The sequence below is a fragment of the Astyanax mexicanus genome, chromosome 10 (assembly GCF_023375975.1).
Source record: "Astyanax mexicanus isolate ESR-SI-001 chromosome 10, AstMex3_surface, whole genome shotgun sequence".
Classification (NCBI taxonomy): domain Eukaryota; kingdom Metazoa; phylum Chordata; class Actinopteri; order Characiformes; family Acestrorhamphidae; genus Astyanax; species Astyanax mexicanus.
In genome coordinates, this window is record NC_064417.1 from 42,313,856 (window position 1) to 42,331,361 (window position 17,506).

Sequence of the window (17,506 nt, forward strand, 5' to 3'; positions counted from 1 at the left end):
AGAAATGCACCTGCGCTGTATTCCCACACATATCTGTGGAAAGTGTGAAGAGTTTCCGAGCAGACAGACAGATAAGCAGACAGACAGACCGCCAAAGCACTCACACAGCTACAGAGCTTTGAGATGGGCAGGCAGGCAGGAGCGCGCGCTGCCAAGCCCCCTCTCTTTTTTCCCCCCGCGCGCTCCTGCTGCCTGCTCAGCTCATCCTATCAGGTGCAGACCGCTGACAGGTTTCCACCCACCGCCAGCAAAAAGCCCCCGCCGCAGCGCGAGCGCAAAAAAAGCCTCCGCGCCACGCGCACCGCTCACACGCAGCAATCTCTCTCGCACGCGGATCCGCCACCTCCTGGATAACAGAGCAGTGCAGTCTCTTGTCTTCACTTTTTTTGTCTTTTTTTTATCATTATTTGTATTTTTTCTCGCGGTTACGGACTGGAGCGGTGGGGTCACGATCATACACTCAGAGAAACACGCGCACGCGGAGAGTTTAGGATGAGTCGCGCGAGTCGCGAGCGGAATGTAACTGGTGGTCGGTGCTGGAGCAGCGCGTGAGGAGCAGCAGGAGGAAGATCTGAAGGAAGGAGTTTTTCTTTCTGATGCTGGGTTTGTTGATTTTTGTGCGCGCGGAAGGAAGAGACGACGACCCCGGTCAAGGCGCGCACGTAGTGTGAAGTGAATCTTTCCGCACTTGGGAGACAGACAGAGAGAGAGAGAGTCAGAGAGAGAGAGACTGACTGAGTGATATCAAGAAGGAGACAGAAAGAAAGAGAGAGAAAAAGGTGCGCAGGGTTCTGTGGAAAAAAGAGAGCACTGTCCATTATTCTGTCCATTTTCACCCAGCCTGATGGTGCGCGCAGAGGCTCGCGCGCACTCCCTCTGTCTCTCTGAGCGGGACCGCAGCTCTGCGCCGGGATTCGCTGGCTGAGGTGGCGGGGGGCTCCGCCGCGCGTGCTTTACTGGGACGGCCGACCGGTGGAAACAGGTGGATCTGACCAAGATGTCCGGACTGCCCTCGCGGTTCCTCTACGTGTAAGAAGCTCTTTTTACACTTTGATCTTCACATACTTACCGCACCGGAGCCGCGCAATCTCAGACCCGGTTAATTGCAATGAATTGTAAATGTCTTTGAGATTGATCTTGAGAGTGAGCTTCTTTTAGATATATATTTTCTGTACTTTTCTCTCTCCCTCTCTCTCTCTCCCCTCTCTCTCTCTCTCAATATTTAAGAGTCGAAGTTTGTTGTCTAATCATTGCAACAATAACAACAAAATATATACAGGGAAATAAAACTAACAATTATTGCAAAATACGCAACGATTTCAGTGTAAAAATGACAGAAATTAACATAAAGTTTCTAAAACATTCATACATCATATACATATTTATATCTGTCAATTCAAACTAATGCACTCGCTACTGACAATTCCATTGAAAAAAAAAGAACCGCAGCATTACTGTGTGTATTAAAAATCAGCTGTTTAAACCCGTCTCTCTCTCTCTCTCTCTCTCTCTCTCTCTCTCTCTCTCTCTCTCTCTCTCTCTCTCTCTCTCTCTCTCTCTCTCTCCAGGTGTTTAAATTTTCTGGTCCTCTACTTCCAGCTACAGGTAAGTGTTTTTTTGTGCTGCAGTGGTTGGTGGCTGTTAATCTGGATTAAGTAAGGGATTAAAGGGATTTACTACAAATTCGCAAATTTAGTTTATACGGTTTGAAAAGTGAGATTAGTGCAGAAAACACAGACACACAAGAGGAGCCAGGATTAGGATTGCTGTAGGAATGCCACTTCTCTTGTCAATGTTATTTTTCTCATGCTTTAATTAAAAATCCCTATCTATCAGACGCACTCAGAAACATTAGAGCATATAAGGATTGTTCTTTCTTAATTGTTATATCATACATCTTTAAAAAATGCTGTCCTTTAACTAATCCAGCCAGGTTATAGCTTATAGCCTATACATGCTGATTTCAACTCCTTAAATATTATTAAAACCCTGTATGTTGGACCATAGTTTGTTAATGTTATAAATAATTAAAATGCTGCATGATATTGAGGAAAAAAAAACTGCAATATTGTTTTCTGCGATATATATTGGGAGAAATGTCCTTTGGAATAAAAGAGCGTTACATATCTTATTTGTTATTTGCTTTAAGTGAAATTGCCTGGATTGTGATCATTGCATAGGTTCATGTTGTCATGGTGATATTAAAACAGTATTTTGTGCAGCCCTTATTGATCTCATTGTATAGGCCCTAAAATAGAACCTTGTGGCATGCCAAAAAATTGCTATACTAAATGGCTATACACTACAAAAAATGTTTAGTTTAGGATTGAATCATTATTGATCATTATTGAACTATTATTATTTATAGGGTTAATAGCTATATACATATATATGCAGATTCCCTGGAAGTCTTGATAGTTCCAAATGGATGGGCCAATGCATTCTGATTCCGATCATAAACCTTTACACTACAAACACGCCCTTCTAAAAGTGAACCAAAGCAACTGATGTGAATCAGAGACCCTGGTGGGTTATATAACCCTACATGTTTTTGTTCCGAAGCAGTTGGCGCAAACAAGGCCATAGTGTAGGGCTGTCTGATTCCTCTGTGTCAGTAATTACAATACTAGTGCTTTAATTGCAGGCCGGGCTACGGTTGGACACATGCGAGCGTGTGCACGCTTCCTGCTTTTCCTTTTCTAATTCCGTCGGGTGGCGTTTTTTAATGGGTTGTGCCTTTTTTTTTTCTTGGTCTTTGCGGAAATGCTGGTGAAATCAATGGAGTGATGAGTCTATAAGAGCAGGCCTGAAGTGGCAGTGCATTGATGCGTTGTTTCCTGAGCTTCCAGTGGAGAATGGTGTCTGTAGATAGCGGCCTTTTGGACATGCAAGAGTGCGCAGCTTCTTAGCGAGGATGGTGCAGATCTTTTGAAGTCTCAATGATATCCATTTCGCTAGGATGGCTTTGAAGGGAGACAGGCAGCGTGATAAAAAAAAAAAGAAGAAAAGTTTTGCATGGCTTTAGCCCGGGCTCTCTGTAGAGGCATGCCCCACTTTCCTGCTCGCGTTGAGATGCAACTGTCTGCAGAACACACCTTAGTGTTTGACTAGAGATGGAGAGATTTCAGAGCAAATCCCTCAAAGGATAGGCTGTATATGAGTGTGGGAGTGTGTGTGTGTGTGTGTGTGTGTGTGTGTGTGTGTGTGTGTGCTTGTATATGTTTTCCCTCATGTGGACGGTGTGTGTGTGGGCTTTGTGTCAGGAACTACAGAACTGTTCTGGTAGATGAGTCCGACCCTCTTTCTGTGATAAACTCTGTGACACGTAAGCTGTGTGAGTATGTTGATGATGTGGTTATATAACACAGTTAGGAATCACATGCATACAGTTATATTATATATTGTGCATTACACCCTTAAATTGAAGACCTTTAGGGAATCATAGGGTTCTTAGATCACTTTTTCGGTGCAACACAGATTTTTTTTAACCTGTAAATGTTGCCTGTATGCAGACTGATGCTTCATCACTTTTTAAAATCACTTTTAGGCCCTAAAACAGGCCCTAAAATAGACCTCTGAGGCACTCCATAAAGTCTAAATAGTACAAATTTTTCCTATCTATCTGTAGTTTACACAGAATGATTACTACCTTTTAATTAACTCAGGGTATAGGTTTGGGGCTTAAGACAATTCTATATAGAGAACCACCTACAATAATACACCTTTTGTATCTAATATATATATATATATATATATATATATATATATATATATATATATACACTTATATACTTTATTTAAATGATTTTATAAAGAACTAATTATATAGTATAAACGTTTTTCCCCACCTTTTAATCAAAAACTGAACCAAAAAGTTTTACTCAGATAAAACCTTGTTAAGACGTTATAGTTTAAGTCTTAAGTATACATGCCAAAAATCATATCAATCATATCTTATCATATTGTGTCCCATGACATTTGCCATGCCCCCAGTAAAGCTAAAGAATGCTGCACTGACCCGTGGGATTTGCATGTGGGACCTTCTGCATTGAATGTGGATATGATTTTTTTATTTTCATTTTCATTTGTCTTTTCGTTTGCAATGGTCAATTCTAGCCAGATGCAGCTGTTCACTATCATAACTACACATACTGCACTGTCTACTGTAGGTGGTAATGCCTTCTATAATATTGTGCCATTGCTTTTATAAGCCAATAATAAGCAAAATAAGCAAAAAAAAAAACTTGTTTATATAGTTATTCTTTATGAATGAAAAGATCTTGCCTATAGAAATTATTTTATACAATATCAACAAACACTTTATACTCTTCAGTTTTAAATAGGCATAGAAACATTTGTTTCTGCTTTTAAAGGTTTTATTTTAAAAGCTGTATGCTTATATAGCATAAAATATAAAATATACAGAGTATTATATATAGCGAGTACAATGACTGGCCAAAAATCACAGAACAAAGCATATGTATAATGTATGTAAGTACATATATTTTACTGTTCAATGATTAATACAATCAACAGATCATAACAGCTTCTAAAAAAAACAGCTTTTTTTTTTAGAAGATCTCAAACATTAAAAAGTGATGGCATATCCTACATCCCCTGCTCAAAAAACTCAACCCTGAGCTCGCTCCCAAGCATGTCACAGTCGAGTGCACCCGCGGCCCAGTGGAAGTGCCTTGTTTCTCATCTCAGCGTCGAAGATTTGTTCTGCCATGAGTGCATTTCCCCTCGCACGCTCTAAATGTCATTAATTTGCTGAGGTTAAAATAACAGCGAGTCGGAGTATGTAATGTGTATATAATTAGCCACCTGAGAGCAGCCACATAAAAGCCCATTACTGGGTAATTACCACTCATACAGCTGGGGAGAGCAGGCTTGGCTGGGGCAGAGAGATTCCAGGGGTTTCGAAAGTATACGTTTCCCCCCCCCCCCCCCGTATGGACGAATGACAGGAGATGAGAGCAGAAGAGCACAAGAGAGGAAAGCTGGAGAAGAGAGGAATGAGTTTGTGTGTGTGTGTGAGTGTGTGAAGGTGTTTGTTCATAGGGTGTTTGTGTGTGTGTGTGTGTGTGTGTGTGTGTGTGTGTGTTGTTTTTGCGCTCTGAGCCTCAGGTGACTGGCAGAGTGTATAAACTATGGGAACGAAAATGAACGCCCTTTATTGAAAGATCCCTCAGGTTGGATTTTTTTTGTAGGTGGAGTGTGTGTACATATGTATGTGTGTGTGTCTGTGTGTGTCTGTGTATATGTGAGAGTGGGTGTGTACACTCATATCTCACTATAGTTTTTCATCACAAGCTTGTTGGTTGAATACCCAATACCCACTTCATTTGTGTTTACTGTATCTGGAAATACTGTATAATACTCTGGAACACATGTAGACATTGGTTATTAATTACAGGTTATTGATCACAAGGTTGTTGGTTCAATACCCTCATCTGTGTAAAATTGTATTACATATACAGTAGTTTTGTTTGGGAATCTAATACTCTGGAACACATACAGACATTGGTTACAGGTTATTGATCACAAGGTTATTGGTTCAATACCCACATCTGTGAAAATGTTTATTACATATACAGTAGTTTTATTTGTGAATTTTATACTTTGGAACACATGTAGACATTGGTTATTAATCACAGGTTATTGATAACAAGATTGTGGGTTTAATACCCAGGTATGTGTTATACTATATTGCAAATATGTTTTACAGTATATGGACATTTTATACTCTGAAACTCTGGAAGACATTGGGTGATTGTTTGGCCAGTTTGTATTAGTTTGTAAGTAGGACAGTGGTAAGAAAACTGAGTTATTACAAACAAGGTTGTTGGTTCAATACTAAGGTTTGTGTTAGAATTTGTGGTACATAGTTTTTCATTACAAGGTTGTTGGTTCAATACCCAGTACAAAGTTGTCTTGTTGTCTGGAACACAATGACATTGGTTACAGGTCACAGGTTGTTGATCACAAGATTGTAGGTTCAATTCTCATGTCTGTGTAAAACTGTAGTAGACATTGTTTGGTTGATGGGTTGGATGGTCAGTTTGATCACAAGGTTTAATACCCAGGTCTTGGTTAAAACTGTATTGCAAATATGTTTTATTGGAACTCAAGAAGCCATTGGATGATTGTTTGTCCATTTTGTGGGACAGTGGTAAGATTACTAAGTTATTGTTGGTCAAATGTTTGTTGGTTCAGTACCCAGGACTGTGTTAAAACTGTACTTCAAATAGTTAATATGGTTAAAATGTAGTATATTTGTTTGTTTCAAAAGTTGGACGCTAGCACTGAGAGTTCTAGGTTATCTCAGGATCACAAGGTTGTGGGTTCAATCCCATGGTCTGCTGAACTGCCAATGCTGTGCCTTTAAACAAAGCCTTTAACTATAACTGACCCTGTGGATGGCCTTTATTGAAAGATCCGTCAAATTGTATTGTTTTGTGTGCGTCTCTGTGTGTGTATGAGTGTATGTGGGTGTGTACACTCATATCTCGCTGCAGATGTGTCAGCATGGATGTCTGTTAGCGTGTCTGCAGGTGTGTGTGTGTGTGTGTGTGTGTGTGATTTATGAGAGTAATTCTGACCTCAGGCAGATATTTGTTTGATGACAGAGAAACAGGTCCCGATCCTTCAGGTGGATAATTGCTAGTGGCTTGCTTCACTGGTGGAAATGGAATACTTGGTCTTTCTGCTTCGCTCCAGGCGCATAGTATTCATCTGCGTTTCTCAGAGAGGCTGAACAGTAAGCTGGAATCACGCTTTGTCTTACTGGAGGCTTACGAGAACTGAGCCCAAGCTGCCTGTAAGTTTGCCTTGTTGAAATGTGTCTTTGGTTTTGGCTTCTGAAATGGGTTTGAACAAAATACACATTGATTCCTAACTGATTTCATCTGATTGCCTTACCAACATTTCCTATCAAAATGGTTATATCCTGTATTCCACATTTGAATTTGAAGTATATAGCTGATTGGCATGCATAGTATATTTTACTAGATTACATTTAAAAGGCTGGGTTATTGATCACAAGGATGTTGGTTCAATACAGAGAATATGCTTGTATTTAATACTCTGGAATACAGGGAGACATTGGTTGGTTGATTGAATGGTTGATCAGTTTATTTCAAATGTTGGAGAATGGTTAGAGGGTTGAAGTGTTGATTACATAGTTGTTGGTTTAAGTGCCTGGTCTGTATTTAAACTATATACCATGCAGTTCATTTTTGGAAATGTTATACTCTTGAACACTGGTAGACATTGGTTGTCTAATTAAATGATTGGTCAGATTATTTTAAATGTTGGAGAATGGTCAGAGCTAAGTTATTGATTATAAAATTTTTGGTTCAATGCTGAGAATATGGTTTTGTTTAATACGCTGGAATACAGGGAGACATTGGTTGGTTGGTTGGTTGATTGAATGGTTGATAGTTAAAATGTTGGTAAATTATTAATAGAGGGCTGAAGTACTGATTACATGGCTATTGGTTTAAGAACCTGGTGTATGTATTAGTTGTATACCATACAGTTCATATTTGGAAATCTAATACTCTTGAGCACATGTAGACATTGGTTTGTTTATTGGGTGCTTGGTCAGTTGTTTCAAACATTGGAGAATGGTTACTGAGTTACTGATCACTAGGTTGTTGGTTATTGATGACATCTCAATCACGTCTTATTTTATTTGGCCATGTAAGACTCTGATACACAGATATACATTGGTTCATTGATTGACTGGATGGCCAATTTGTCATAAAAGTGGAACAGTGATTACAGGGCTGGGTTGGTGATCACAAGGTCAGTAAAGCTACAGCCATCAGTCCCTTGAACAAAGCCTTTAACCTAACTAAATCTCTGCTTCAGGAGTGCTATAGCTATAGCTATATGGTTGACCCTGCACTCTAAGCTAGGATGAGATGTGATGAGAAATATTAGGTTGCACTCTATGTGGCAGTTTTCCAAAGAATGGTTTAAGCCTATTGCATTTTAAATAGAAAAGAGATTTTCCATTATAGAAGTTAAATATAGTCTATGACTTGGCGAAAACCCTGTTTGGAAAACCATCCCCCTTTTGGGTATATCATTGGTCATTAGTTTGGAATGAAATGAAATGAAATGTCCCATCCATTTGGAACCCACTATTAGGCCTTGATGGCTATTGTTGAGCCTCACTTACAAGATAACACAACAACACTCACAACTTATACAGCTGTTTGTGTTAGCCTGTCAAATTTAGATTTTGAGTTCCATTTTAGTTACTTTATGAGATAAGAGCAGCAAATGATGAACTGATATTCATAAAATTCCCAAAAATATGCATACAGTATATTGCATATATGTAATTGTACATGCTTTATACAGTAAGTGCGTATAGACAATCACTCTCTCCCTCTGTTTCTGCATCCAGGAGGCTCACCAGAGTTCCGCAGACTTCCGGTTCTACATCGAGAACCACACTCGGGACGACGTGAGTCGGAAGCAGGTGCGGATATACCAGCTGTACAGCCGGACCACGGGGAAGCATGTGCAGATCCTCGGCAAGAAGATCAACGCCAATGGAGACGATGGGGGCAAGTACGGTACGGGGGTGTTCCTGTGCTTTTCCATTGTTTTAGCCAATGCTGAGATATTATGCATGAAGAATAACTAACGATACTGGGTATCAACCACATGCACTCATTGTCAGACGAAAAAAAAGTTGCACCCAGAAGGAATTATTTGTACCGGACTGCCATTAGTGGTCGCTTGTTGTCTTCAGTGACGACTCTTGCTTTTGTATTGATGAAGATGACCAACAAATCCATGTGTGGAGACACTGTGGTCAGTGCAAAGATGAGAGAAGGTTTGCTGTCACACGTCACATATCCAGCATGGCCTGGTATCACAGGGTTTGGTGCAATTTTGTTCATTATTCATTATTCATTATTGGCAAGGCTCATCCACCAAACTGCTGACATTTCGAAAATTTGCCTTAAAAAAAAGGAGACTGCCGCATTGCCATGACTTATACTCGATTAAAAATGTTTGGGATACCCAAGCTACATGGGGTGGATTATCCCAGGACTTTATTAGGAACCTCTACAACTTTTTGTTACACATGCCTTACACACTAATTACTGTACAGTATATACATGTAGCTAACTAAATATCACCAAAATTTGCTCATATTTTGGTTTAAATTTTTAATCATGTATAGTTCCTTGTAACTTCTTACTTCTTTCTTATGAAGCACTTATAGCACTGCAAGCTGCCACTGGCTTCTAGGTGCAAATACTTCCTTCTATTTGTATGCAGCTACGTCTCTGACGATGAGTGTATCAACATGCATTCATCATGAAGTGTGAATGATATAGTCTAGTCTAGTTCTGTATGTGAGTGAGGTTTAGCTTAGCTTTAGCTTGTTTATGTTTGCACCTCACCTTAAGGTTTCTTTAAGGGTTTCTTACATGCAGAAAAGCATGCAATTGTTGAGAGTAATGCCATCACAGCCACCCACAGGTGTTAGGACAGGCTGTGATTGGCTTAAAATGCGATCAGGTGTTCTAATAAAACCAAAAGCCATAATCTCAGCTACTTAGTTCTAAATGAAAGTGGAAGCTACTGTCTAATTGCTGATTCCATGTCCAGGCCAGATCTGCTCTGAGGTCAGTGGAAAGTGCAGCATCCACTGCGAGCAAGTGTCTCGGAGGGGGGATTTGCGGCTAGAGATAAGCACGGTAAACGCTAGACTGAGCTGCGCTGAGTGATACAAGTGTGTTTACATCCGACCTCGTTTTCAACCGTGTCAGCCAGAGTCTTGCTCTGTTGTGCGAGAGCAGAAACTCCCGAGCAGATCCAGCTTCGTCGGGCTTAGCCGGGCCTGCGCGCCGATGCCTTATTACGGTGGGGAATCGGCCTGTGCTGGGTCTGGGCGATCAGGTGAACGCTGATTGCTGTTTTGGGTCAGACTGGGGAGTTTTATTGCCAAAATGCTTTGATGAGTGTGTGCAGCAGGGCTAAATGCTAGTGTTGGGTTGTTATCGAGCGCTACACGTCTGCAGTTTGTGTGCTGCACTGCAAATAGATGGAACAGAGCAGGGGTTTTCTCTGTGATTAGGGGAAAAAAAAAAAACGGGAATATAGTTCAGAGTATTTGTTGTTATTTAGAGTGTGAGTTGTGCATTGAGCATTGTGCTGCACGGGGAAGTCATGCAGGTTCACTAGTGTTTGTGTGAGCAGGAGTGAGACGGCAGATCCAGGTAAATCCCCACACCTGGGAGCTTTCTTCCTCTCAAAGAAACACAAAGACACCGCACTAATTCACTAGCAGTGCTTGGGGTTGTAGTATGAAGTTCTCAAGGAAGGCAGAAACTTGTCAGAGCTTTAACTTTAAAGGGCCTATATTAGATCATTTTATAAAAGATAATAATTGTATTTGTCTTTTGACACTTATTAACAGCTGATATTTGTGTGGTTTGTTATAAGCAGCTGTTCTGGGTTTTTTTCTTGCCTTAAAATGTATTGAAAAATAATCAAAATTCTTTTTTTTTTTATAAATTCGGAGTAAACAAGCACAGCTGAACCTCCATAGGCCAAATTTATAGATTACAGTCTTTTTGTAAATGCATTATTTTTTGGTACATCAAAAAATAAGGCCTTTTTTTAAACCATCACCAAAAAAGTACATTAAGGTCAAATTCCCAAACAAGTGTTAAAGCCTAGTCATAAACTACATTTGCCTTTTAATGAGAACTCCCCCTTCATTCAGAATCCTGTATAGTCCTAGACTAGGCTTAGTTCCTATTTGGCTACCTGCCTCTTAAAGTTTTAGTTTATTGATTTAACCCAACTTGAGTTCAAGTATATTTTTAAAGTATACTCTATGTAGTAACTATACTGATATACTGTAGGTATAACAGTGATATACTTAGTAAGTGTGTATCTGTAAATGTGCTTTTTAAATTCTTTTAACACTAAATTGACCCACATTGTATTTTATAAAAGTATACTTATAGAGTATAAAAAGTATACAGTTTATACATTTATAGAGTATAGTGTAGTATAACGTAGTGTAGTACTTCAGTACTTTTTGGGAGACCAACTGGTACACTGACATAATATTTCTTAAAAGTTTGAAAACTATTAACTGATATTAATAATATTTATTAGCACAGCCCATAACGACTAAGTGATTTCAGTCTTAAAAGGTTTATTAAATTTGTGTCATGCAGTCTCTCTGTATCTCACCATAAACCAAAAGCTAAAAAAACTACACAAGAACTTTAATGTTCTGTATTATATAGAGAGAAAAAGATTAAGTAGAGTTTTCTGTATGCAGAATATTCAGAATATGCCAATTAGGCAAGTACACTTACTAAAAGTGGTGTTGTGTGGTGCAGTGGATAACACCACCACCTGCCAGTGAGCTACCATGTGTGAGACAGGGGTTCAGTTCCAGATATGGGTGACTGAATGCTGTGATACACAAATACGAGTCCTTGGGCAAGACTCCTAACACTACATCAGCCCTTCCTCTGTGACAGAAATAAGTGAGTCACTCTGAATAAAAGCTATAGCTAAGAGCCATAAATGTAAATCTAAATGTAAATGAAAGTATTTTGGTTACATGTTGGTTAATATATCTGACAAGAATATATGAGCACCGGAGCTAAACGAATATTCACTTATATTCACAACATAGCATAAATATACACCTGTTTTTTTCGTACAGGTATCTAATGCTGTATATGACAGATTCTGTTTTGACTTCAGTTCAACACTTTCAGATCTGTAAAAAAAAGTAGAGTACCTTTAGTTTTTTTTAATTGTAGTTAATGAATAATTCATAGCAGCTTCTCATAAATACAGGTGAGAGTGTGAGGATCATATTAAAGATCTATAGAGCCGTCTCTTTAGATTCATTAGATTTTATAATTTTTTTTTTTTGCATCTCTATTAGTTTTTGGTCTTCATGAAACCAAAAGTATGTTTTCTCTTAAAGAACCATTTTTAAGAGTGTAGTTACTGAATGTTAACTCATGTTAAGTGAATATTATTAAGTCTTCAGGCGGGTTAAATTCTCTGTCGTTATACATTATAGGTGATTGTGCGCACCGACCGGCTTCAGAACACATTGCACAACTGTAACAGATGTGCGAGTGCTGTTTTTTTTTTTTTTTTCTTCTGAGCCTTTGCTGTTTGGTTCTGGTCTGGCAAGCATGTGCAACAGATGTATGGACCTCAGAAACAAGAAGTATGTCAGACAGCTTTTCAAAAATGCCTTGAGCAAGCGTACGCCTATTATACAGGAGGACCTGCTTAAGCAGTCTAGGAATAAACGCTGTATCTATCACTGCAGAAAAAAGTATAGATCATCCAGTTCAAGGGAAACAGGTGTACTCTTGTGTACTCTACCCCAAACACCGCCTACACCCCCCCCACTCTCCACCCTCCACCCTCCATACATTCCATCTGCCCCTGGTTGTTTTCTTCTCCTCTGCTTTTTTCAACGATCCCCCTTTTTAAAACGTCACCTCCTTATCCGCTGGTCTAAGCTAAGGAGTGGGATATTTCTCTCTCGCTCCTTCACAGAGTGCTCTGCCTGAACTGGTTCCCCCGCTCGTTGCACTCGGAGCTGTTTTTAAAGGGGGGACAATTTCGGCATTGCCCTCAGAGCCCCCTGCCTTTGAGCTGCACTGAATAGCTCTGTGTGTTAAGCAAATGGATCATCTTAACTTTTTGATTGAGTGAGCAGGGACTAAAGGCGACTGGAAACTCAATCCCCAGGGATCTTAACTGCTCCAAGAGGTTTGGCAGATAGCTCCCCCTGGGAGGGGTGAGCCTGAACAAAGGTGGCTAAACACAGAGAAAGAGAGAGAGAGAGAGAGAGAGAGAGAGAGAGAGAGAGGTGTGCAAGGGGGGTGGTGATGCTGGACCTTCTCAACATTGAATGTTTTTGCGTGTGGTAGAATTTCATAAATGAATAAAATTTACATTTTATTCCAATGGTGGTTTGGTATTATCATCATATATTTAATAAATAGAAACCCTCCATAAGAAAACAAAAGTTTTTTTTCTCAGAAAAACACAATACAAATGAAATTCACACAAAATATTTAGAAGTTCTACTGTACATCAGCGGACACCCGTCAAGTGTGTACATTTGTTCTATTCCGTCATCAGCTCACCTGATCAAACATCATTAACCATTAATTGATTTATCAAACAGGCTCAGTCAGTTATACATATTGTAGATATTAAACTCTCAAATCTGTGCGTTTACACATTCAGTCAAAACTAACTAAGTGTATCTTCTGCTTTTTTGCAGCTCTCCTCGTGGTGGAGACGGAGTCATTCGGCAGTCAGGTTCGAATTAAAGGAAAAGAGAGTGGCTACTACATCTGCATGAACAGAAACGGCAAAATTGTTGGCAAGGTGAGAATAAGAATTATTACAAGCAGACAAAATCATTACCATCATCATGTCTTACTCAGTTATTTAGCAGCTAAAACTCCATCACTGTGTCCATCATGGTTTATCACAAAATGTGTCAATTTAAAGTGTGAGTAAACGCTGCATAACTACATAATTGCGTAACTACTAACAACTAAAATTTTGTCCTGGTTTGTGCGCCCCCTATTGGTTAAACAACAATTTTTGTTGCTTTTGTAATTTCGCCTCAATCGATGATGAAATAGAGGGAATTTTTATCACTGTTAGATCGTAGCTTTCCAAATAATGAAGCTCAAAATATTCACTGTGGCGATTTATAAAGCAGAAAAAGCTGATTCTGATTGGCTCCTGTCTACCACAGACCCACCCACACACTTCTTCCTAAACTCAGAATAATTACAGAATAATCCATCTTTAAGGTGTTTAAAACGTCATGGTGCATTAAAAGATTAAGTTAATTGATTGAGTTAATGATTGAAATGATAATAATAATACATTAAAAATGAAAGACAGATATTCTCTTAAAAGAAAAAAAGCAGCTTTGATGTTTTGTCTGCAAGCTGTTACATAAGAACCTCAGACCACCAGTGCGCTCGTCATTTGCAGCTTAACTCATCAGTGCAACTCATTACCGTGTCAATTAGGCAAACTTTTAGACAGGCCAGGAGCATTTTGGCTGTGTGATCACTAGGAGGTGTCACATACAGTAGCTTAATGTTGTATAGACTGGATGTAACAGTCTAGGTTTTGAGAGTTTTGTGGAATTTTACACTACAGTACAGTGTGTAAAATAATAGTAGTTTATATAAAAGTTATTCACTTTGATATAGGCCCTAAAATAGAGCCCTGAGGCACTCCACACTTAAGGATTAATGATTGAATAAATAAATTTAGGGATTAGGGCATGGACTCCTGATTTTTATTATCGTTTCTAAAATTCTGAAAGTTGTTTAGAACTTTGTGTAGAATCTTGTGTAGAAACTTCGTGTCACGTTGCTGACTTAAGCTGTTGAGTGACATGCTTTGCGATGCATTTTGTAAAAACCACTGCTGCAGCTGCATCGCTGGCAGAGTAACGAACCAAGTCTTTCCAGTCCACCTCAACTGCCGCCCCCTCTCCCCCCCATTCAGATTCAGCAAATGTTTCACCGATGTCCGATACAATCAAAGCAGATGCCTTGCTTCAGTCTGGCGTCAAGGTGAAAATGCGTTGTTTGCTTTCCACGTTCTGGTGGCTGCCATACCGCAAACACGTTGGAGATGGAAAGAGCAACACAGCCCTTATATACTGTATGTAGTCAGAAATAGGACATTCCATTCTGTCTTACTTTGGGGCTTGTTCGATACCGACCATATGCATCAGCCGTGGCACGGGGCCAGTTTTATCTTGGCAGAGAGAGATCTGCTGGTTTGATGGTATTTTCTGGTTGGTTATTGCTGATTTGTGTGTACAGTACAGTAGAGCGAGAAGCCAGTCGTAAAAAAAGCACGTTGGTTACAGTTTACTGTCCACTTTCATTTGAAATCAAGCACTAAAAAAAGACAAATCCAGACGTTCAGACTGTGAGCTGGGGCTCCAGGCCAAAGGCCACCATAGTTTGAGCTGCTTTGAGGGATTTCCATATTTTTGGCAGCTCTACCCTGCAGGCCCATGTTTTTTTGGCTTGCGCTGCTCGCAAATTTGTTGAGACGTACAAGCTGAAGGAGGATCCCTTCTCACCCCTTTGCAACCCAGCTGGTATGCCATTGTTCACTCAAATTGCCCTGATAACAAGGAGCTGCAAATAAGATCTTATGGGAAGATTTTTCTTACCTTTCCTCCCAACACCTTTCTATTGTGCTTGGCTTTAGTACCTTGTAAGTACCTCAGCCGGCGAGAGCTGGGGAGAATTGCTCAACAGGTGGGCCTCGTCTGACATGTTATTTTCTCTCCCCTGCAGCCCAACGGGAGTAACCCGGAGTGTGTGTTCGTGGAGGAGTTCTTGGAAAACAACTATACGGCGTTAATGTCTGCCAAGTACAAAGGCTGGTACCTGGGCTTCAACCGCAAGGGCCGGCCCAAGAAAGGATCTCGGACCACACAGACGCAGCAGGAAGTACATTTCATGAAGAGAGACCCCAAGGGGAAGGTGGACCCTCAGGAGGAGTTCCGTTTCACCACCGTAACAAAACGGACACGTAGGGCGCGCCGATTAAGGCCCAACCCAAAAACGAACTGAGGTGGACGGGACGGCAGACTGGGCATGCACTGTTTTATTATTTATTTTTTTTTTTCTCATGGACATCTTGAGCTTCTCGCCTTAAACTAGCGTTTAAAAGACTAAAGACTTTTATTGCAACTGAAAAGCAGCAGCAGCAGTAAGGGGAGGAAACAACGATGACTACAGGAGAGACTTTAAAAAAAAAAAGAGACTTGACATATATATATGAAAAAAAAAGACTTTTTTTAAAAAAGAAAGTTCAAAGATGTTTTATTTTTATATTTCAGGAGCTCTGAGTATCTCCCAAGTGTTGAATGTTTTTGGGTTATCATTATTATTATTATGTCATTTTGTGTCTGTTACTTTATTTATACTGGATAAACTAAGGACGACAAAAAAAGGAACTTTTGTCTCCTGCAGCGACAAGTTTACAGCAGCAAGCATCCTGTTGAAAACGATAAAAAAAAAAGAAACGAAGAGAGATTCGACCACACCGACTGAGGAAAAACGTAAAAATAAGGAAAAACTTTTTTATTTGTTGCAATTTTAATATTCCAATATTTTTTAAATATTTTCCACTGGAATGGGCATGGTCATGGTGGGAGATGGTGGGAGCAACGACAGAGTGATATCACAGCCATCACTTCACCCTCACAGGCCTTTGCAGGTTTAACGTTTGAAGCTTCGAGTGCAATATTTTGAAGGCCCTTTCATTTTTTATTTTCTATTTCTTTCTTTTGCTTAATTTCTTTCTCTCTGTATCTTTTTCTTGCTCCCTTCTTCTTGCCACTGGATGCTTTTCCCCTTCTCTCTCAGCAGCCCTCGCTCAGAGCGTGTCCTGAAGTCCTGTAGTCCTGTGGTCCCACAGGCTGTGTAAAATGTGCGTAAACTACACAGAGCACTGTACGGTTGCTTTTGCATTTTTGTGCAACCTGTGATTCAGCAGAGCACAACATGCTTTGACTAGCCAGGCCTCGACATCGACTGTGGCGCTAGTTCTTGTTAAAACAAACAAAAGAGAAGCCTGGAGTTGAAGGCACTGGAAGAGCGTAGCGTGTTGATTGGATAAGAACCTTGTGACCCTTCTTGCTGTAATATAGTGCAAAGGTTACGACAGTGCTCTGTGATGACAGTGGGCTTGATGTCAGATCTTTTGTCAAACACCCACTTAACACACACACACACACTCACACAATTCTACAGCTTTTGTTTGCAAGATGTCACACCAGATTGTAGTTTATAGAGTTGAAGATCTGTGCTAAAAGTGTCCTAAAAAGGAAATTTGCAGGAGAGCTGGGCAATATGATCAAGTTTTATCATATCATGATTTTTTTTTTTTTTTTTAAACATATCAAGGCTTAAAAAAAAATGTGCATTTCATTACAGAGAGTGTAATTAGTCAGTTTAAGTTTGATGATATGCAGCTAAAAACAGAATGAAAATTACTGGGCTATGCATTAAAGAGCATTTCAACTTTTTTGAGCATTTTATTGCTTAAAACATAAAGCAATAAATACTGTGTATCGTGAAAACTTAAACTCTTTATATATTGTGATACAATATTTTCATCATATCGCCCAGCTCTACTTTGCAGCCAATTTACCTTACTTAACTAATTTGGTGTAAATTTGACTCATCCACCCCTCAGGCCAATCAGATCAGCCAGTCTACAGCAGATTTTTATTTATAAACTCCTCCTCCTTCTTCTTCTTCTTCTTCTTCTTCTTCTTCTTCTTCTTCTTCTTCTCTCTCTCTCTGTTGGTTTAGACATTTAGTCTGCACACGATGGCATACGTTCACTTAAGCTTTACGTACAGATCCAGGACCGTTCTGAACCGAGCTGCTGAGCTCTGCTGCAC

At 39.8% G+C, this 17,506-nt stretch overlaps 1 protein-coding gene across 2 annotated transcripts; it reads left to right on the plus strand.

Moving 5' to 3' along the window:
- The first annotated feature begins 204 nt into the window (after positions 1–204).
- On the plus strand, positions 205–15,858 carry fgf24 (fibroblast growth factor 24). 2 transcript variants are annotated; one of them, XM_007247455.4, is made up of 5 exons: positions 205–1,029; positions 1,569–1,605; positions 8,423–8,585; positions 13,322–13,428; positions 15,387–15,858. In XM_007247455.4, exons 1-5 carry the CDS (start codon positions 998–1,000, stop codon positions 15,663–15,665), a joined length of 618 nt encoding a protein of 205 aa, XP_007247517.1. In that variant the 5' UTR covers positions 205–997; the 3' UTR covers positions 15,666–15,858. The 2 variants fall into 2 exon arrangements, with proteins under 2 accessions (XP_007247517.1, XP_007247516.1); XM_007247454.4 differs by having other exon boundaries at positions 207–1,029; positions 8,423–8,594.
- Positions 15,859–17,506: the final 1,648 nt, after the last annotated feature.

What these genes read in the sequence shown, in the direction of transcription:
- fgf24 (XM_007247454.4), top strand. Translation starts at nt 998, where the DNA reads ATGTCCGGACTGCCCTCGCGGTTCCTCTACGT. An exon ending in CCCTCGCGGTTCCTCTACGT is followed by an intron (nt 1,030 to 1,568) that starts GTAAGAAGCTCT and finishes CTCTCTCTCCAG; the next exon opens with GTGTTTAAATTTTCTGGTCC. An exon ending in TCCTCTACTTCCAGCTACAG is followed by an intron (nt 1,606 to 8,422) that starts GTAAGTGTTTTT and finishes TTCTGCATCCAG; the next exon opens with GAGGCTCACCAGAGTTCCGC.